The 22,274-nt window shown below is 38.2% G+C and overlaps 2 protein-coding genes across 28 annotated transcripts in view; one reads left to right on the top strand and one right to left on the bottom strand.

Moving 5' to 3' along the window:
* SRPK2 (SRSF protein kinase 2) overlaps positions 1–6,002 on the top strand; it is a 255,140-nt gene extending 249,138 nt beyond the window's left edge. For 7 of the 16 annotated variants that reach the window (XM_021102582.1, XM_021102581.1, XM_021102583.1 and 4 more), the window contains one exon: positions 4,280–5,920. In XM_021102582.1, the coding sequence (XP_020958241.1) occupies positions 4,280–4,464 (185 nt within the window). In that variant the 3' untranslated portion in view covers positions 4,465–5,920. Of the gene's footprint in view, positions 1–4,279 lie in introns of all 16 variants that reach the window. The other 9 variants (XM_021102580.1, XM_021102577.1, XM_021102579.1 and 6 more) reach the window with 3 other exon arrangements.
* KMT2E (lysine methyltransferase 2E) overlaps positions 8,391–22,274 on the bottom strand; it is a 130,861-nt gene continuing 116,977 nt past the window's right edge. For 9 of the 12 annotated variants that reach the window (XM_021102573.1, XM_021102570.1, XM_013979823.2 and 6 more), the window contains 12 exons: positions 20,828–20,992; positions 20,169–20,477; positions 17,053–17,307; positions 16,747–16,891; positions 15,980–16,230; positions 15,543–15,599; positions 14,839–15,402; positions 13,512–13,801; positions 12,274–12,362; positions 12,039–12,164; positions 11,766–11,863; positions 8,391–10,738 (listed from right to left, as the gene is read on the bottom strand). In XM_021102573.1, coding sequence (XP_020958232.1) covers positions 9,230–10,738; positions 11,766–11,863; positions 12,039–12,164; positions 12,274–12,362; positions 13,512–13,801; positions 14,839–15,402; positions 15,543–15,599; positions 15,980–16,230; positions 16,747–16,891; positions 17,053–17,307; positions 20,169–20,477; positions 20,828–20,992 — 3,858 coding nt within the window. In that variant the 3' untranslated portion in view covers positions 8,391–9,229. The remainder of the gene's footprint in view (positions 10,739–11,765; positions 11,864–12,038; positions 12,165–12,273; positions 12,363–13,511; positions 13,802–14,838; positions 15,403–15,542; positions 15,600–15,979; positions 16,231–16,746; positions 16,892–17,052; positions 17,308–20,168; positions 20,478–20,827; positions 20,993–22,274) is intronic. The other 3 variants (XM_021102576.1, XM_021102574.1, XM_013979824.2) reach the window with 2 other exon arrangements.

Here is a 22,274-nt window from a genome sequence, read left to right as displayed (position 1 = left end):
CCTTGCTGGTCTCTTGGTGTGTGAGAGCCGATGCTCAAAGAAGGTTAAGTATTACTCAGTATTCTTTAAGAAAGAAAGACCCAGAGTTCCATTGTGGCTCAGCAGGTTAAGGACCTGACTTGGTGAGGATGCGGGTTTGATTCCTGGCCTTACTCAGTGGGTTAGGGATCTGACACTGTGCACGCTGTGGTGTGAGTCACAGATGTGGCTCGGATCAGGTGTGGCTGTGGCTGTGGGATAGGCAGGCAGCTGCAGTGGCAGCTCCGATTTGACCTCTGGCCTGGGAACTTCCATATGTTGCAAGTGCGGCCTTAAAAAGAAAAAATAAAGACTGGAAACAGTTTAAAAAGTAAAGACTGTCACAATCAGGTGTTTGGTTATTGGCAACATTTGTTTCAGCAAAGCATATCTTGGTATATTTTCTTAAAAGAAAAAATTGTGAAAGTAAAAGCTACTTTTATAATAGGAGTAGATACTGAAAAATTAATGTATTTTATCAGATTCTTTTGCTTTGTTTTGTATTATACATGGTGGAAATGGATTCAGGTTCTTTTGCTTTGTTTTGTATTATACATGGTGGAAGTGGAGGTAGCCGTGTTTCTTGCGTTGTGGGCAGGGCCAGAGTTGGTGAGTAGACTCAAGGCCCTTACCCATCAGACAAGTCTGTTCTTAGTGTTTCCAGCACAAGTTTGGAAACTTAGGTTTGTTCTTAAGAACCTTTATCAACTGTTTATAAGACAGCATTTGTTGTGATGACGGAATTGAACTTTAGAAGTTATACATAGGAGTTCCCGTCATGGCGCAGCAGAAACAAATCCAACTAGGAGCCATGAGGTTGCAGGTTCAATCCCTGGCCTCGATCAGTGGGTTAAGGATCTGGCGTTGCTGTGAGGTGTGGTGGAGGTCACAGATGAGGCTCAGATCTGGCATTGCTGTGGCTCATAGCTCTGATTAGACCCCTAGCCTGGGAACCTCCATATGCTGTGGGAGCGGCCCTAGAAAAGATAAAAAGACAAAAAAAAAAGTTGTACATAGAATCACGGCTGAAGTGAGTTTTGTTTTGTTTTGTTTTTTCCCCTTGGCATTATAGGGTTATTTCACCTATCTACATAATCACATATTTGTTCTTTTTAGAGGCGATACAATATTCTGTTATATTGCAGCATTAGTATGGAACTTAGAATTGTTTTGTGTATTACATGTTTTCCTGTTACAGACAGAATCTTTGCACATACAGTTTTTTGTTTGTTTTGCTGCCTCTGTGGCATGTGGAAATTCCCAGGCCAGGGACTGAACCGACATCACAGCAGAGACCCGAGCCACAGTAGTGAAAACGCTGGATCCTTAACCCACTCTGCCACAAGGGAACTCTCACACATAGTTTTTTTGTGTGGGATTATCTGGTCAAAAATATGTTAAATATTTAAGGATCTCCTTTGGAATTGTTTTTATCAGCTTATAGTGTGGCTGGTTTCTTATAGCTGTCCAGACTCGAATTGTTTTCATTGCTATTATGCAGATTTTAAGGCACTTCTCGTGGTAAAGGTTCTCTCTTTTCATGGAAGCTTGTACTGACTTGATGGAGTTTAGTTGTCGGGACTGAGCCCTCAGGAGTTGATTTCCTGGTTTTGAGTGGACAGTGCTCAGCAAGCCTGGACAGTGTTTATTCCAGGTCCTGATAACATTCTCTCCCTGCAGAGTTGGTGGTTTGCTGTATTATATGTGCATGCTTTGTTTGCTCTAACCTTGCCCTAGTGACATCAGCAGTCATTGTAAAATCAAGAGCTGCATTAGAGAAAATGCAGAAAGAAGCAACCTTAAGGAGTTCCTGTTGTGGCGCAGTGGTTGACAAATCCGACTAAGAACCATGAGGTTGCAGGTTCGATCCCTGGCCTTGCTCAGTGGATTAAGGATCCAGTGTTGCTGTGTGAGCTGTGGTGTAGGTGGCAGACACAGCTCGGATCCCGTGCTGTGGCTGCGGTGGCTCTGGCATCGATTGGACCCATAGCCTGGGAACCTCCATATGCCGCAGATGTGGCCCTAGAAAAGGCAAAAAGACAAAAAAAAAAGAAAAAAAGAAAGAAAGAAGTAACCTTAAAACAGAGCTGGTATCTGAGGGCATGCACTTTGAAAATTACTCTTAGGATCGTATGTAGAACATAGTTTTGATTTTTGTTGCTACGAAACATGCTACCATATGATCCTCCCCCTTTGAAAGAAATATTCAATAGTGTTCATCAAGTGGATGTTTTTCTCATCACCATTCTCTGATTACTGAGCATGTGCAGTTTTGTAAATATATATAATTCTGCAGTGAGCATTTTTGGGGTTGAGGGTGGATGGCTAGGGTTTATTTCCTTAGGCTGGATTCCTAGAGCTAGAATTTCCAGGTTAAAGAAGTGAGCATTCTGTGGTTGCTCGTACTTTGTTCTCATGGAGATTGTGTTTCTTGCCATGAGAAAGAACACATAACTCCTGTAAGATGGTAAGTCCACCTGCCTCAAGAGCAGGTCCACCTGACCTGTAGGCTCCAGGCTTAACTCATCCCTCGACCTCACATGGGAGCCAGAAGTTTATTTATACATAGCACCTTCCACAGGAAATAGCCTCTAATGACTTCTCTGCTGAGAATTGTGTGTACATAATGTTTACAACTCAGTAGAGAAACCAATTCAGGAGAATGTTTGTTGAAAAAGTCTAGGCCAAAAGGAAGAGTCATTGCTGGGGCATCACAGGTCATTTTTCCTTTTGTTTTTGTTATTTTCTGTGATATTGAAAATTTTTTATTATTATTTTTTATTTTTTTGCTTTTTAGGGCTGCACCTGTGGCATATGGAGGTTCCCAGGCTACGGGTCGAATCAGAGCTACAGCTGCCGGCCTATACAACAGCCACAGCAATACAGGATCCAAGCCTCGTCTTAACCTACACCACAGCTCACGGCAATGCTGGATCCTAAACCCACTTAGTGAGGCCAGGGATCGAACCTGCAACCTCATGGTTCCTAGTCAGATTCGTTTCCACTGTGCCACTATGGGAATTCCCTTATTTTCTTATTTTTGTCTATTTTTTCTGTGATTTTTAAAAAATTTTTCTCTATGATAAAAGAAAGGAGGGATGTGTGTCTACAGTGAATTGAATACATGAGTGAAGTAGACCAGGCCTCCTGAGAAGCCCTTTGTAAGCACAGCACTGACCCTCTGCTAGTGCACATCATGCACAGATGGCCCTGGTTGGTTAAGTTACTCTGCATGACGCTCCCGTCAGGTGCCTGGGTCTCCGAGGGTGTGGGCCCCTGGCGGCTGGGCCCAGAGGGCAGTGGGCTGAGGGGTGGGGGTGGGGGGTTGCTGCCAGCAGGCCCCTCAGTGGGCATGTCCTGTGGGACTTCCTGTGAAGACTGGTAACAGGCGGGGAAAACAAGTTGTTACTGACAGTCGTCCTATCATTTTGGCAGTTTGACTTAAAAATAGCTTTTGTTCCTACTATGAAAAAGGCTGTTACAGTTCACAGACCATTAACTAGTTTGTTAGTCACTCCTTGTCCGTCAGGGCTGCTTATAACCCACACTTTTCAGATGGCATTTGGCACATTTTGAAAATTATAACTTCAGGCTTTATAAATTAATATCCTGGTAACTTAGATTTTACAGCAAATATGTAGAGGTGGACAGTATTTAATTTAGGTTGACTCTAAAGCTTTGCCGTCCAGTATGTAGCCATTGGTTACTTGTGGCTATTTAAACTTAAATGACTCAAAATTAAAACTCTGCTCTGTAGTCGCACTAACCCCACTCCAAGTGCTCAGTAGCCCTGTTACGCGGGCTGGACCGTGTTGGAAAGTACAGATGGAGTATATCTCTCCCATCACAGGATGTTCCCTTGAATAGCGCTCTTCCAGAGAAATAGATTTCCTTTGCATGATAACCTGCAGAAATAACAATATGCAAATTGTAAAAAAAAAAAAAAATCCCAAATTGGAGGTGAGAGTTCCTTGGTCAGCCTTTGCAAATGAAAATATTCTGGGCATCCTCAGCACACTTTTAAAGAAACCGAGAACTGATACAAATGAACTCTTCCAAATGAACCCCTATTCATCAAGCTTGCTTGAATGGGATGCAGTCAGGTATCCATTTCAACATTGCTTGTGGGAGAGCTGGCCTTGTGTGTCATTGTGTGGAAGTTGAGCAGGTGGGTGTCTGCTCCACTGTACAGAACTCAGCTGGACCATCGTAAGAAATGCAGATTGGGAGCTTTCTTAACGTTGCCTCTTTTTCCCTGTAGGAGAACTTCGGCACATCACCAAGCTGAAGCCCTGGAGCCTCTTTGATGTACTTGTGGAAAAGTATGGTTGGCCCCACGAAGATGCTGCACAGTTTACAGATTTCCTGATCCCAATGTTAGAAATGGTTCCAGAAAAACGAGCCTCAGCTGGCGAATGCCTTCGGCATCCTTGGTTGAATTCTTAGCAGATTCTGCAGGAGCATTCTGAGCTGGCACATGCCCAATGCATTGGCCCTACAGGGGGACTCTCGTTCTTTAACAGGATTACAAGTGAGCTGGCTTCATCCTCAGACCTTTATTTTGCTTTGAGGTACTGTCGTTTGACATTTTGCTTTTTGTGCACTGTGATCCTGGGGAAGGGCAGTCTTTTGTCTTCAGCTTAGTAGTTTACTGACCCACTTTCTTCTGGAAACAATAACATGTCTCTAAGCATTGTTTCTTGTGTTGTGTGACATTCAAATGTCAATTTTTTGAACGAAAAATACTTTCCTTCTTGTGTTTTGGCAGGTTTTGTAACTATTTATGAAGAAATATTTTAGCTGAGTACTATATAATTTACAATCTTAAGAAATTATCAAGTTGGAACCAAGAAATAGCAAGGAAATGTACAATTTTATCTTCTGGCAAAGGGACATCATTCCTGTATTATAGTGTATGTAAATGCACCCTGTAAATGTTAAGTTCCATTAAATATGGGATGGGGACTCAAATTTCAGAAAAGCTACTCAGTCTTGAGTGCTTTGTAGCCTAAGTTGCATGTAACAGACTTTAACTGCTCTGAGGAGTTGTGCAAACTTTTCATTCCATGACAGTCTTTTTGCATTGAATTTCAAACAAATGGCTCTGAGTTATGTCATTCCCTACATGGCACTTTAAAGAAAGAAAAGACATGCTTCTCATTCTAAAATCCGTATTGTAGTTTAGCACTCCCATTCGTATTTTTGCATATTTTAATTAAAAATACTTTTAAGGAAAAAGCAATTTCACTATAAAAATGTGGTGGCCTGGTACCATGTGGTGTTGCCTCCTCCAAGCACTGTAAGTTAAACTCTACATAGATTAAATTGGACAAGAGAAACATGTTCAGTGTGTGGAATGAAAATACATTTATATATTTTTGGTCAAGCTCGCTCATGTTTGTCTAGAACCAAGATAGGGTATGTACAGTTTGCAGTGCAGTGGGCACAGTACTAACATCTTAGAGGTAACAGTGATTGCATTCATTCCAGAGTCAGTTTTGTATGTGGCTACAACAAATTTTACTAGTTCTTTCATTCTTTCCATGCACTGAATTTGAGAAAATGATTTTCCCTTTGCAGGTTGCACACGATTTTGTTTATGCATTTCCTTAAAATTGTAGAATCCAGGACACAAACCATAGTAGGCAATACAATTTTAGAATGTAATATATAGAGGTGCATTTAGCCTCTTTTAGAAATCAGTGGATTGAATGTCGTCTTTTTTTTAATTTTACATTCCTCAAGGTGCCTCGTTTTTCTTGACTTCGTCCATTAACATTTATCCATATGCCTCTGCAATAACTAGATTGTGAAAAAAGATAACAAATGTAACAATAATCCATTGTTTGAGGTGCTTGCAGTTGTCTTAAAAATTAAAGTGTTTTGGTTTTTTTTTTCCAGACATTGCCTTGGTCATTGGCCTGTATTTGAAGCGATAGAATCAAACAAACATTTCCTCTCCTTTTAATGTAGTGTAACCAAAACATAAAGGAAATACCAACATTCTTGTTGTAGGAAATACAGTTGTAGAACATGCATTAAGGCTTAATACGAAGAAATCATTCATTGTTTCGTAAGGGTAGGGCATGGATTTAGAAAAGATGCTGTAGAAGTTTGCACCATGGTGCAGTGGGTTAAGAATCCGACTGCAGCAGGTAGGGTCACCAGGGAGGCTCATGTTTGATCCCCGGCCCAGCACAGTGGGTTAAAGGATCTGGCATTCCTGCAGTTTGGACATAGGTCACAGCTGTGGCTCGGTTTCAGGCCTTGGACCAGGAACTTGCACATGCCACAGATGCAGCCATTAAAGAAAAAAGAGGAAAAAAAAAAAAGCTAAAGATTCATTACCTAGAATTTCTTTGATTCTTTTTTAGTAGCAGTGTTTCATCAGAAACATATGAATTATGTTTTGTTTGAACATTGCCGTGGTTTTTTTTGTTTTTTGTTTTTTTTTTTCGTTTTTAACAATGTTCACTGTGAGGGAATGAGACATGTAATCCTCTTAGGAGTTAGCGTTAGATCATATTGCTGTGAGGTGAACATACCATTCATTTGTGAAATGTGCATGCTCTGATTGAGGCTGTAGGTTACCGCATAGGTTCTGTGAAAGGTGGTGGCTGTAGACCGCTGATGCCATCCAGTTTCCACAGGAACCATTCTCACGAGAACCACAGAGTACATGTATGTCTTCCCTGAGTCCTTAAGAATTTTTATCAGGGTTATATTATAGCACACTTGAATGAAATTTGTCTAATGCAGTTTGACTCATGTTAGAAAATAATCCAGGTTATTATGAATTTTGTAAGGGTCCGTCACTTAGGATAAAATAGCCTAACTAGTTTACAGATGTAAAAGCAATTGTTCTAGAAAGAATACACATTTGTATTAGGTATAGTATGGTTTTTAGCAGATTTTTGGTGGCTTGATGATGATGAATATAAGCTAAATGAGAACCACAGGTTATGCAAAACACTAAAGCCAGCTTGGTGATTTTAGTTGAATGTCCTGTCTTCCTTTCTCTAGTCCATGTGAAGTCTTCATGGAAAATGACAAGCAGTGGATCACATATGTGGTTATAGCAGATTCAGAAGCTAGCTGTCTGGAAATTAGAACTGCCCCAAGGCAGAGAAAAAATGGATATAGAAGCCTCAAAAAAAGCGTGAACTTTCTAGGTGAAAGATGATTTACTAACTTGCTTCTTCCTATACTTGGATCATACAGCTAGTTAACAGGATGAACTACTGTTTCTGCTGGGGTAGAGAACTTCAGTTTATATCTGCAGGTGAAATTTCTTCTTGAATTCCACTATTTTCACCCATTAGTTTTTTAGTTTTTGCAATTTACAGAAAAGTTTCTGTATATGTTGTGTGTAGTAGGCAAATCTAAACCTATGAGGAATTAAAATCTTTAGGACAATCTTTTAAAAGGGGTGTGAATATTGATAGTTCATTATGCTAGTTAACTGTGTTTGAAACTATCAGGGGATGATGTAAAGCCATTTCTTCTTGGACACATTTTTCTTTTAGCAAATACCATAAGTGGAATTTAGTTTGATAAATCAAAGATGGCAAAGTTGACTTAACTTTTTAAAAAACTTGAAGATGATTAGGATTGAGCCCAAAACACGGCTGTGTTAATGTAGCTATTTTCAAAAGAAAATGGAAATTAAAAGTGTAAAACATGACTTACATTACTGCCAAATCTTAGTCTCTTTACTTTGTCAAATACACAGAATTTGTATACTGTGCCAAATTATGTCAAGTACTTGGATGCTCAAAAATGGGCTGACAAATAGTTTAATTACTATTGGATATACTTAATCCTTCTGAGAGGTAGAAGATGAAGAATCATTTATTTTTCCAAAATAACATTTCATATTTTAGCAATAAAATATTCACTTTGAGAGGCCATTTTTATTTCACTTGAGGAAACTAAGCTATAATGCCTTTTTCCTTTAGTTTTGTACATCCAAAACAAATTTTAAAAATTTCCTACTACAATTTTTAATACTACAGCTAGACAGGTGTTAAGGTTTTCAAATAATGTTGATTCCTCAATAGGACACTGGTCATGTTCTAACATGTACAAATAAGATATTCTTTGTTTTTAGGTAAACTGTTCCATATTTTCAGTTGTAAATGATCGTCTATAACTGAATCATATGTGATACTATAATGGAATGGATTCATTTTGTATGATGTCAGATGTAAGTAAATATGTGTAGCATTTATGTGGTGTGGTAGTTTCCCATGGCTCTTGCTCCTGCAAAAGTAACCTATAGGAACATGACAGGAACAAGCCCTGTTTGCTCACGCTTGCTGAAGTCCAGCGGATGTAGTAGTTGTTAAAAAAAAAAAAAAATGGAAGGCTCCTTACAAACTCTATTTGTATTCTGCAAAAACACTTGCTTAAACAGATCCCAATTTCAGAAGTTATACAGGACAATTTGGTAAAACCGACATAATTGTGATTTATTAACATGAATTAAAATGCCCAACCAGTGCTTCAATGTGACAGTATATTTAAAATAAAAAAGAAATTAAAGGCCATATACTGTACTACTTTCACAAAGATCACACAGTTTTGCAAAGACTTGTCCATATGTACAATGCTATATATCGAATGAGAAAAGCTGTAAGCAATTATATATGCAAAAGAAATGCAGTATTTACAGTTTTTCAGGAGACATTAAAAATCATCTATACATTAAATTACATTTTGCTTGCAAATAACCGATGAAACAAAATGAGCCAGGTCCACACCAAACTATAAAAACTTGTATTGCATTTTTTTTATACCTTAAGATGCACCCACAGAACTGCTGACGGAGAAAAAGAAAATTCTCATAGTGCCATTACTTAGCTGTGTAGTTAATGCATATGTATAAAATAATATAGAAAACATTCACTAAATGAATTTAACTGCAACAATAAAATGTAAGATCATGTGGCATCAAATCTACTGCCAGAAAAACAGCTGGAATGTTTACTTACAAAATAAAGATACCTAATACTGGCTTAACAGCACAGTTTAAAGGAATTTTAAAAAGCAAAAATGGGAAAAATACAAAGAGAGAGCACTGGTTTTTTTTGTTTGTTTTTGTTTTTATACAAAGTTTCATGTACAAGCTTTAAAAAGTACCTTAACAGGTACATATGAAATATACAGTTTATTTTACAGAACATTTAAAAAAATGTTTTTGGAGTCCATTCTAATGCCACCCTGAACCATGGTAATTGTTCTGAAATGTTGGTGGCACCTGTGCTCTGTGAATTGGAATCTGTCCAGGCACTGGAGATGCCTGCTGAGGTCCTTGAACCCCATGTGGCAGGGCCACAGAGCCAGGATGTGGACAGAACCCTGAAGCAGTAGGTGTTGGAATACTGTTTGGTCCTTGGGGCTGGAGATGAGGACCTGCAACTGGTAACGGACAATGTGGCCCTGCTCCAGAAGGCTGGTGTTGGGGTCCCGGTCCCAGCGTGGTGTGATGTGTAGCTTGTGAGGGATACGGTGGTACGGCTGGATGAGCACTTGAAGGGAAAAGTGGAGGTCCTTGATGAGGTGGATGATGTAAGGCTTGAGCTGATGTGGTATGATGACCAGAAGCCAAAACACTGGAAGGCGGAGGAGGAGGGGGTGGTGGAGGAGCTGAACTGACGACATGCTGGTGTTGTGCTTGCAGACCTTGGAGTCCTGTGGAAGGATGGGGCGGTGGATGGTGATGAGGGGCAGGACCAGGAGGTGGGGGTGGTGGTGGCAAATGGTGTCCAGCAGTTTGAGAATGAATATGTGACCCGGGGGTGACGGCATGAACAGGTCCCACTACGTGTGCTACAGGGTGTTGCTGATGGGAACTCGGCTGTTGTACAAGGTGTGGTCCTGGAGCAGGTGGTGGTGGAGGAGGGGGTGGGACCACAGCAGCAGCAGTCTGATGGTGAATAGTAGGGTTCTGGGAAGGCAGAAAGTGCCCTGGAGTAACGTGGTGTCCTGGAACTGTTTGCTGACTTGTGGTGCCAGGAAGTGCTTGATTTGGTCCTGATGTAAACACAGTTTGTTGGGAAAGACTACCTTTAAGCTGATTATAATTCTGAAAGTTTGCAGAAGGCTGCTGGTTTTGATAATAAGACGAAGAAGGGGGTGGAGGGGGTGGAGGGGGTGGTGCCGCGCTGCTCAGACTTTGTTGGTTAAACTGACTGTATGTTGCTGAAGATTGTCCTGAGGGTGTCTGTGTAAATAATGCTCCAGAAGTTGCCTGCTGAGTGTTGACTTGAAGGCTCTGTGCTGCTGGATAAAAATTTCTTTGAGGCTCCCGCTGAGGTGTTCCAACTTGAGGCGACTGTGAATGGTGAGGCCTGTAGGGAGAACTGAGCTGCTGTGAAGGCGGCTTTGGTGAAGGATACCCATGCTGTATGGGCGTGTGAGGCGTCGATGACTTTGGAGGATTTTCTGTGTGAGGTGATGGAGGACAGTGCAACTTCACTGGGGCAGAAGGCAGCTTTTGTGAAAGTTGCTCAGATGAACTGCGACCAAGTGGCTGTGAAGGATGATTTTTTGAAAGTGCTTGGGTGTTATTTAATAGCTGTTTTTGTTGGAGCTCTGTTTTCAAGTGAACACCATTCTCAGCTTCTGACACAATAACTGTTCCCTCCCAATGGGAGTCTGGTTTTGTGAGTATTTTCCCATGTGGTTGAACAGGAATTACAGGTCCAGGTGAACCAGGCTATGAAAAGAAAACAAATTATATAAAGTTAAACATTTTAATGTACATTGGAGTTTGTTGTAACTGTTTTGTTTTTGCTTTTTTTTAGGGCCTCACTTGCAGCACATGGAGATTGCCAGGCTAGGGGTCTAATTGGAGCTACAGCTGCCAGCCTACACCATAGCTCACAGCAATGCCAGATCCTTAACCCACTGAGCAAGGCCAGAGATCAAACCTCCAACATCATGGTTCCTAGTCAGATTTGTTCCCGCTGCGCCATGATGGGAACTCCTGTTGTTACTGGCATATAATGTTATTTGAGTATTAGTTTTAAAGGGGGTAGGGAAGAAGATAGTTCTGAGAAGACAGGAGATCAATTTCTGGTAATAGGTTTAAACTGAATTCCCCGAATTTTTATTGAACACATGTTAAGAAGTTACTATTTTTTTCCTAGGCAGTGAAACCTGTTCTTGACCCTTACTTAAAAGAACCCTACTAAAACAATAAGTTTCAAATCCGTAATTGAAGTTTCTGCACTCAACCTAATGAAATATTGGCTTGGGTAAATAAACTTGCTCACCAAACTATTTTGATCTGTAATAACTGTTATATTGTTCAAGTGCAGATAATCCAAGTGTAAGACTACTTGAATATATGATGATGTTCTTTCAGGGGTAAATCAATCTCAAATTCTTCATCCTCAGTTTATAAGGATATTGTCTCATTAGATGATAACGATCATCTTCATGATCCAGGATGGAGATAGCATTTCTTTAAATGGATGTCACACTTGTTTTTATAGAACTAACTGGGTGGTCAAATATACCATGAAAAGACTAAATTTTCCAAACACTAGAATAAGGGGGTGTAAATGGGGGCAGAACTCTTGGAGCAAATGTAAACTATTGAAATACATTTAGCACATTGGAACTTTAACAGGAAAACAGTGTCCAAAAATTATAAGCTGATATTTGGTACAGCAGAGAATCTGTGTGCATGTTAACACCCACTTGTCTGAATGGCCATGTTCAAAAGTCAGTGTTATTACCTTGCTCATTTTTGAAGGGCTTTTACAAGTATTATGGGAAGTATCTGGGGATGGACATTCATTTGTAGTCATGGGTTCTGGATTTTCAGGATCAGGATCTGTAAACCATAAGAAACCATAGAAAAACATAAAATTGTATGATAGATACTGCCTTTTACTAACACGTCAATCTACATTCTACTATTCAAGCCAAGTTTTTATAGAGAACTCTCTCCTTTCTGATTTTAAAAGGTATTTAAAACAACAACCATGATAGGTCATCTGCTTACTGACCTTCCATAAGTTCACTGAAAGAAGGGACTGGGCCCTTGGGTTGCAACTGGGGGATGTGATTTGAATGAGATGAAGGTGAAGACGGAACATGACTCGGTGAACATGGGACACATGGTGATTCTCCCCCTGGAGATGAAGCAGAAGCAGACCCAAAGAGAACATTAGAACTGTGGAGAAAGAGGGTGCAGAGTGATTAGCTGACACCACTTTGTGGAAAAGGAACAGGCTCACTTACCACTATCTTTATCTTTTCGGTGATCACTGAGAAGTAAAGCTCTGTGATAACTCCTCTCTCTCACTTGCTCCACTGAAGTTGAGGCAGTCCTACAAAATCAAGTCACATAATCTGTTCAAAAGCTACTGCTGGCTAGATCATTCTTTGCCCCTCGATGATCAACATATCCTCTCAGATCAAGACTTTTACTCTTTGGAGAAAATACTTTGGTGGGAAAATGGATCCCCCCGCCTTTGCAGTTCTCCAGAGCTGTTGAGATTTTTATATTCTTATTTCAGGAACTCAATTAGACTCCATCCCTTTGTCTTAGGCAATCACTTGGTGAAAAGGAGATGGGAGTTGAAGGGTAGCATATTAACGTTCAGAATGTCACTTCGGGTTACCAAAAGGACCAGATATACACCCCTTACAAATTACCTTGTGTCTGGATTATAAGACTAGCAGGAATCTCTCAGGGGTAAGAGGAGCAAAGAGCAAAGTGAATGTGGCCTCCTGCCCTTTGACAAGACCATTCTATGTCCAGCTTCTTCTATTCCTATTGAAGAAACACTAAACCATGGGTTGTTCTCTCAGAGTAACTGGTAGAGGTGGTTAAGAAATCACAAGAGGAGTTCCCATTGTGGCTCAGCAGTAAAGAACCCAATGAGTATCCATGAAGATACATGTTTGATCCCTCGCCTTGTTCAGTGGGTTAAGAATCTGGTGTTGATGAGAGCTGTACTCGACTCAGATCCCAGGTTGCTGTGGTGTGGCATAGGCCAGTGGCTGCAGCACCAATTCAACCCTTAGCTTGGGAGCTTCCATATGCTGTGGGTGCAGCCCTAATAAAAAAAAAAAAGGAAAGAAAACACAAGATGTTGACTGTGATAAAAGTTCTTTGCAGAGAATACCTTGTGAAAGATGTGAAAATCATCAGGGAGTAGAGACAAATGGACAGCACAGGCAAATACACAGCTGGTTAAAACCCTATCAGCAAAAAGGATCTTTCAAAATTACAATCACAAATGTCTATCTGCTCAGCCTTGGGAGAACAACAAACAGAAAGATAGCTGATTAACAAAAATTTGTTTTTTTCCAGAATAGCATACTTTAAATCTTTACAAGTAGAGCTCCATTCAAAATTAGCTATGTAAAAAGTGAAGACCTTGACCGGATGATAAAATAAAAGACTGCTTTCATTATAAGGTATACTACTTGTAGTTCTAAAATTGACAGTTTGATTTTTTAAACAGACTTACCATTGAACTTCTGGTTCATTCTTTTCACTAGTAGAGGCTTCCTTAACAGGACAGTTATTGGTGGTTTCTTCCAAAGTAGCATGATAAGCTGTAACTGGTGTTGGTAAAGGTAGGCTAGCAGTGCTTTCTACCTGCTCCCCATTTTCACTCCTGCTGGTACACCCATCACCACTGTTGCTGCTCAGGTTTCCACTTGTGTGAGGTGATACACTAACCAGTGGAAAGCGTTCTGCCTTAGAACCACTTTTCCTAGCTTCACGTTGTCTCTTCCGGTACTCTAATAGAGAAACCTTAAGCAAGAAAAATCAGGAAAAGCAAATCTTTTATTCTTGTTTGACATGTCAGAGTCAATCTATTTTTTTTTCTAAAGAGAATTACTATATTTACATTAGGAAAAATTTATGTAAAATAATTTGATTCTGAACAAATAATAATAATTAACAGTTATCAAATGCCTACTATAATCCAGGCATTGTATTTAGATGATTTACATATATTATCTCATTTAATCCTCACAACAACCCTATGAAATAGGTATATTATCATCCCCATTTTACAGATGAGGAAATTGAGTAACTCACTCACTCAAGGTCACACAGCTGGTGAGTGTTGGAGCCGGGATTCGAACCTAGGTCTTACTTGAAAGCCCGTGCTCTTTCCACTATACTATATTGCTTCCCACAAAGTTGCCAACTGGACTCTGTTACAAAAATTAAAAGCACACATCACTACAATTCTTTGACTTGCAAAGCAATAAGCCTGTTAACAAATAAAATACGTGTTGTAGTTTCTCCCATTGCTCTGAAATAAGGCATTCTAATTGTCTCAGTACGTCTGCCAACCAAATAATAGTGATAAATAAGGGAACTTATTTACATAATACTTATCTGTTAGTATATATCACTTTCCAAAATACTTTCATGTCCATGGCCTAAGTACTATAGATATTATGGATAAAGCAAGAGGCATTTCTTCTATACAGGGATGGCTATTCTATGTAAAATAAAGGTAATAGGAACACAAATATTAATCAATCCTGTTTATTTGGTTGGGAAGTGGTGATCATCTTTAAAAGGTACCCTTTCAAGGAAGTAACTCATCTTGAGGTTCCAATCTTTGAAACCATGGTCCTTATAAGAATTTTCCTTATAATGCTAGAATTTAGTTCTCTTTAAACATTATCTGAGCACTTACAAAAAAATATAAAATGCACATATAATTTAACTTGAATAACTAAAGTATGAATGCCTTATATAACATTAATTACCCTCAGAAGTAGTATGAAAAAAACATTATTAAAAGGACTATAAATCATTAAATTTGTAACCTTTTTCTTCTGTGGTGGATTCTGGGGTGTGCAACTTCCGTCGATCAAACTGTCATTAACAGTCCGTCCGAAACCAGATACAAGCCCATCTTCTGAAGTACAAAACACAGGTGTTTCCATAAACATGCCTCTAGTATCATCCTGCATCAGGCACTTTGACTCACTTATTCGGAAGCCTCCTCCAACCTCCAACTGATGTGAGGGTGTCAGGTCCCTCAAGTTAGAGTTCACTGAGAAGTTAACTCCTGTTCTATCAGGACTCTTTACCCAGGAAGAATATATTGGGCCCCGTCCAGAGTGAGCAGATTCCAGTTGGCTGTTAGAATCAGTCCTGTCATGTGTTGGTGTTTCCATGGTTTTATGCAAGGCAGTTTGCTCAATTGCATCAAGTCCCAGCTGAAGGTCTGACACAGATTCCTTTTCTCCAGGGCACTGCCTATTGACTTCAGTTCTATTCCTAGGGCTGGCATAACCAATAGTCTTTATTTCTTGCAGGCCCAGTTCAGATAAATTGGAATTTCTAAAAGGCCCCAGTGTTAACATGGTTGAAGATCTGTCATATCCCTGTTATAAAATTAAAAAAAAACAAAAACAAACCACAAATAACCACATTTCGTTTATTTTTAAATCTACCAATAATTTAAGCAAAATGATACTAAGAAAAAGTCACCCATTTAAAAAATCTTTTTTGAGTATCTCCTTACCTCTTGACTATAAGTGCGTCTCTTAATTTCTGGAGAACTTTCTGGGGAAGAAATATTCTACATAAAAAAAAGTAATCAGAATCAAAAATTAAAATATAAAATGAAACCCATGATATTTATAGAAAATGAAAAACTACTACACACTTTGGTTTCAAACTTTCTTTTCTGTTTTATTTCCATTCTTATATTTGCTTTAAGGTCAACTTGGTACATAGTCATTTAGTCTGACTATATGTCAATAAGATGAAAGTTACATTCCTCTTAATAAAGTTTAAATTCACATAAATGCATGTTCCAAATTTTCTCTTTCGGTTTCTTAAAAACTTTTTTTTTTTCTGCTCTCAGTATATACACTAATTATTAAAGAGGGAAAAAAGCTATTAAAGAAATCCCATCCCCACACGTTTTCGGATTTTTTTCCCATTTAAATTTCTCACCTCAAAGTGCATGGTATTTCCTGGTGTGCCAGGAGTTACTGGGGTAACTGGTGAATATATGGGCTTATAACCATTTCTACAAGCTTCATCATCTGACTTTATCCGTGGAGGAGTGGCAAATGATGGGTCCGTAGGAGTAATATCTGTGTGAGTTGGTGTAGCATATGGTGAAGGAGTAGGTGTGGAGGTTTCTGAGTAAGCAGATTCTAATAACTGATAAAGTCTTCTTTTTTTTAGTGGTGTAGTTAAATCTGTTGATGAAAGAATATAAGAAATATAATCTGTAGTATATTCTGGGAAAGACTGAAACATCAAAAATTTTAATTACGATGATTTTCACCAGAAAACTAAATTTCAAGGTTATTAAAGATATTACTGACATGAAGCAACCTCCCTCTCCGCCAACTTAGTTCGTCACACTATTAACAAGCACTATCTGGCCAGAAGGCTTATAGGCCTAGGGGTCTCTAAGACATCTTGCAAGTAGAGCTGTTTGTGCAACTGACTTCTTTCTTTCTTTTTTCTTCCATGAAACTGATTTCTAGCAGTCCTTTTGAATCTGTTTGATAAACAGCCTGCTAACTAGGCCCCAAATTCAACCATTAGCCCCAAGATACATGGTACTACAAATTAAGGTTTTCATATCTATCTTCAAAACATTAGGAGACAGAAACGAGAAAGTATATATAATGGTGTGTTTTTGGTAAGAAACATAATAAAAGCTGTCACATTCTCCACACTAAAACAATACTGAAAAGAAATTCTACCTGGAAGGGAACAGCTATCAGTTAATAATAGTGGACTTTTATTTTCACCATTGACTGTAGGACTTCTGGATCTTTCTTGACAGGGTGAATTAAATCTATGTAAAACTGCTGAGTTTTCTTCTTCTAAAGCTTGTTTCAACCACCGCTGAAATACATAAGACAAGAAATGAACAGAAGTTTACAGCTGTTTACATAGCTTATAAATAGTAAGCCAATTCCAAAAGCATTTCACTACCAGAAATGGTAGTAAGGAATGAAAATGTCATTTAGCTCATGCTAGATTTTCATATCCAAAGAAAAATTTACCTTCTTGCATGAACCAGATATATTTTCAGGAGGTTCTTTTCTTCTCCTTTTTTCTGAGAGGAATGGTGAGGTAAATCTAATATAGTGCTTAGGAGTAGAGTATACATGCGGACTGTAAGTGAGACCGGGTAAAGAATTGAGCTGTGTGGCTAACACTTCAGGATCTGTAGTTATGCGCAGAGGCCTTTCTGAAAGGCTATCTGAAGGTTTTCCTGTCTTCTCATTCTTCTCACTTAACCATTCATTGACCAAGTGCTAGAGAGAAGGAAGATTTGCATCACTGTATTTGTAATTATACAGATTCTCCTATAAAATATTCTATTACCAGATTTAAAGTTGATATATTATCTAAAATGATAATTATTTAATTCATTCATATATGCTATCTACGAAGTCAATATAAGTCAGTCTATACTTCCTTGATTATCAACTCAAAGTTTTTTTTATACAGTAATACTTTATAGGAACAAAACACACCATAGTTTTGGTAAAATAGTAAAAACTAGGAGATTTTAGTACCATCTTAAAAACCCAAACACTAAATTTGTTACTGCCTCTGTATTAGGTGTAAAATGTTTAGTTTGTTAGAAAAATCTGAATTGGGCAGTGCTTTTCTACCAGTCTGCCTATCAGAATCTCAGATGAGGCCAGTACATGTGTGTGCATGTGTGTATATGTGTGTATTTTAAAACTGTATATATTGATATATGTATGTGTATATATATATAAATGTAAAAGTTGTCAGCATTGACAATCATTATTGATTTTAAAGGGTTTGGAATCTAAGTTTTCATGCTTTGAAAATTCACATAATCCTTTTCTTAATGTTGATTTTTTTTTATACACAATGTACATTATTCAGTCCTTATTGGCTATATGAATATTCCTGATCCTAAAGTATAATGATTACTCATCTTTTTATTTTTAAACTAGTTAGTAAAGTTCACTTGTAACGGGCATGGAAATAAGGATTATGTTTGTCACCACAACAAGCACACTTTCTTTACTGCGTGGGCGCTTATCTTTTTTCTGTCTAGTTATCAAATGATAGGAGTTCCCGTCATGGCTCAGTAGTTAACGAATCTGACTAGGAACCATGAGGTTGCGGGTTCAATCTCTGGCCTTGCTCAGTGGGTTAAGAATCTGGTGTTGCCGTGAGCTGTGGTGTAGGTTGCAGACAAGGCTCAGATCCCATGTTGCTGTGGCTCTGGCAAAGGCAGGTGGCTATAGCTCCGATTAGACCCCTAGCCTGGGAACCTCCATGTGCCGTGGGTGCAGCCCTAGAAAATACAAAAAAAACAAACAAAAAAACAAACAAACAAAAAAACCCCAAAAAACAAATGATATTACTTCTACTATAAATGTAACTTTTAGAAAAAGTAATGTGTATATACGCACACACATATACACATTCTCACACATATATAGAAATAGATTTAAAAAAAATTATCTACCCACATCCTGTTTTCCAGAGATAATCACTATAAACATTTTGGCATCTTTTCTTTCCTTTTTTTTTTTTTTTTTTTGTCCAATTCATATATACGACCTTCCTTTCTAGGATAAGCAACAGAATGTAGTACTAAAGCACTTGGAGTCTGCAGCCAGACTAGACTGCTCAGGTGTGAATATCCTGGCTTTGCCACTTACACTGTGACTTCAACCAAGTTATAAAACTTTTCTACATCTCAATGCCTATCTGTAAAAGAAGAGTCATAAGAGAAACTAGCTCTACGGACAGGGTTACTGTGAGGACTAAAAGAGTTAATTAACTAAAGCTCTTCAATATCTGGCACAGAATAAGTGTTATGCATTAAACTGAACGAGGCCTTCACATTATAGGAAATCATACGTTGGTACTCTTTCAAACAGTGTGTTATTTAAAATGATAGTATGTATCATAAGCAGAACCTGTGGGGAAAACACTCTTTTAGAGAATCAGGATATAGGAACCTCTGTCTCAGACCACAGAGTTAAATCTATAGCGCCACAATAATTTAGTCATTTAATCTTGAAAGGGCAGAGATTACATCAAGTTCGTAATCAAGAAAGTAGCTTTTCTTGTAAACATGAGTTTTTTCTTTCTCACTAATCCAAATTACAAAAAAAAAAAAATAATTTGCAGTTAACTTTTTGTCCTCCCAAAGTCCCAAAGTGGGCAAAAACTGCTCGTTGTCAAACACAAAATACTGGCTTCAGGATCCAGGATTCAAGAATGTGAGCACAGACTTTGAATTACAGCTGTGTTTATCTCTTATCTCTTAACCCTCTGACTTGCCACTTAAGTATATTCCCAGGTTCATCCTAAATATTTACTAAAAATACTTCTTACGGTTTCATAAGACCTACAAACTACTGAATTCACTAAGAACAAAGATAAATTTGGTTTCAGAGTATTTTGTTACAGAAGTATGTCTGTGAAAGATCCATTTATGATCTACCCCACTCCCCAGAGAGCCCAAGGATTACCACTTTAGTATCTCTGCTCCATTCAGCTGTACTCAGAGTGGGAGAAAAACAAAGCTCAACAAGGGTGTTCTGTTATTTCTGAACTTACTATAAAAAAACCTCAGGTTGGTTTATCTCCCTGAGATCTTTCCCATAATTGCTTCATTAAATCTGACAATAGTTTTTCAATCTTTATTAATAAACTGATCTAAAAACACCCCTGCCTTTAAAATGTTCATTCTTAGTGCATTCTATGGAAATCAAGAATTTCTTCACATCTAATTCTTATAATCTACCTATACCATGGAATTTATTTTAAAAAAAAACCAAAGAATAAAGATACTATGTCTAATTAAAACCAGCTATTTCTGAGAAGTGTAATTTAGTACATAGGATAGGCAAAACCAAAGAAATCATGCATTGCAATACTAAAAGGAAGTCTTGATATTAACTATTTTAATATGTTTTAATAATGCAAACACTTAGGTTAACTGATTTTACAGTTTTATAATTCTCATTCTCAGTTTAAAACTTTGCAAGTATAAAAATTATGATTCATATTTCTGTCCCTTATGGGATGTTATAAATTATACTCATGTCTTAAAAATCTAGTTAATATTCTAAGACACTTGTTAGAAAATGATTCTTACATTTGTTAAGAATCATACCTTTTTTGTTTTGGGGTACTTTGTTGGACATTTATTAAGTGTTGGAACTTCAGTTTCAGCAATTATTTCTGCCAGTGCAGTTTCAGTTTCTGGTTCTATTGCAAGTACAGTATTTTCAATATCATTTTGTTGTGAAGTAACTTCTATATCAGGAGAAGATGGCTGGATATCCGAACACATGCTGACAGTTCTGTGTCTCCGACGCTGCTGTCCAATGTGAGTCCTACTCCGAGAAAAACTTTTTCTCTGCTTAGTTCTATTTACTTTGGCAGGAGTTGGCTTGCTAGCAGTTTCTTCTTTTGTTTGTTCCTAATTCAAAATACAATAGAAATACAATAGAATGGAACTTTTGATACTATGTTTATAAGTAAGTAGTTGAAATCTAATGGCATCAATCTGCCTCAGAACTTAACTTTTCCAAGTGTCTTTGTGAATTCTGATACACACTAAATTGACAGATTTTCTCACTCTCTCAAAAACAAAGCAAGTAGTTTCACATCTTAAATTCCAATATTCATAAGATTTGAAAAATACTACTTGAAAGGCTAATAATACTACACATCAAAAACTTTTCTGTATAGACATCATTAAACTCTACGTGGAAGTTTTATTAGAAAATGGTTAGGTGTGAGACTAAAACTAGATGTGAATAATAATACCTGAATAACTTCAGCATCACTGACAATTTGTGCATCTTTACATTCAGTTTTAACTTCAGTTTTGGCTGTGCTGATCCTTTCCAAAGCTTGTTCTCTTCTTTTCTCTCTTTTTTCAAGTCTGGCAAAGGCTTGCAGAATTGCTTCCATTTTCCGTTCTTCTCTTGTCTATGAAATTTAAATTTTAAGTGATAAATATTGTTGCTCTGAAGTAAAATTCCCAAGTCCAAATGTTCATGACAAATTAGAAAAAATTTTCTATGATGTTAGTGAATAAACACCTCTTATGATGGTAGATATGAGAGAAGATATTTATATTCATTTCACATCTTTCTGAATCCCAAACATACTGGTAAACCCTGTGATTACAAATATATTTCATGAAAGGAATACCTGGATGATTGAGTGTCAATGATAAAGGTAGAGCAAAACAAAGCCTCAAGAACGACAATCTTTTTTTTCTCAGTAATACATTAGTCATACATTTAAAAATAAGATCAGGAGTTCCTGTTAAGACCTCAGCAGAAAGGAATCTGGCATCCATGAGGATGCAGGTTTGATCCCTGGCATCGCTCAGTGGGTTAAGGATCCGGCATTGCCACAAGCTGTGGTGTAGGTCACAGACACAGCTCAATTCAACCCCTAGCCTGGGAACTTCATAAGCTGCAGGTGCAGCCCTAAAAAAAAATAGCAATAAGTAAGATTGAAGTTTCTGATGTAATGATATGTTGAAAAGGTTAAATTCATATGAACTTTTAAGGAGTGAATACATTGACATGTCATAGCAGGATATTGTAGGGTAAAGTTCTGGGTTCAAATCCTGACTCTACCAGTTACTATGTCTGTAACCCTAGGCAATTTAACAACACTGGTTATTAACCTTTTGAGCCTCTTATAAAACATGGGTATAATACTTAGAATGCACTGAATTTTTTTTTTCTTTTTTGGGCTGCATATAAAAGTTCCTGGCCAGGAGTCGAACTGGAGCTGCAGCTGCTGGCCTAGGACAGCAGCAACTCCAGATCCAAGCCACATCTGCAACCTATACCACAGTTTGTGGCAACATCAGCTCCCTAACCTGTTGATAAAGGCTAGGGATTGAATTCGCATCCACATGGACACTATGCTGGGTTCTTAATCCACTGAGCCACAAGAGGAACTCCCTCACTCAATTGTTAATGAGTTCAAATAGAAAATACCTGAATTTTCCCAACCTTACTTGGAAAATGGTAGGCATTTTTTAAGTGTTACTATTTCTACTCTGGCTCTCTTGCCCTCCAGTGTAATTCTTATAAAACATTCTTCTATCATCTGCTCTTCCTATCTACACTGACAAGTCAAACCAGAGACTGGAGAACAGCACAAGTTCCCTTGAGCATCAGTTCTCATTGGAGAGAGAACATTAAAAGCAAGACCCAGAACCTTGCCCACTGGGCCTGGTAAATGCTCT

This window comes from Sus scrofa, chromosome 9 (assembly GCF_000003025.6).
Source record: "Sus scrofa isolate TJ Tabasco breed Duroc chromosome 9, Sscrofa11.1, whole genome shotgun sequence".
Taxonomy (NCBI): Eukaryota; Metazoa; Chordata; class Mammalia; order Artiodactyla; family Suidae; genus Sus; species Sus scrofa.
The sequence above is the reverse complement of the archived record's forward strand: the minus strand, read 5'-3'. Positions and strand labels throughout refer to the sequence as shown.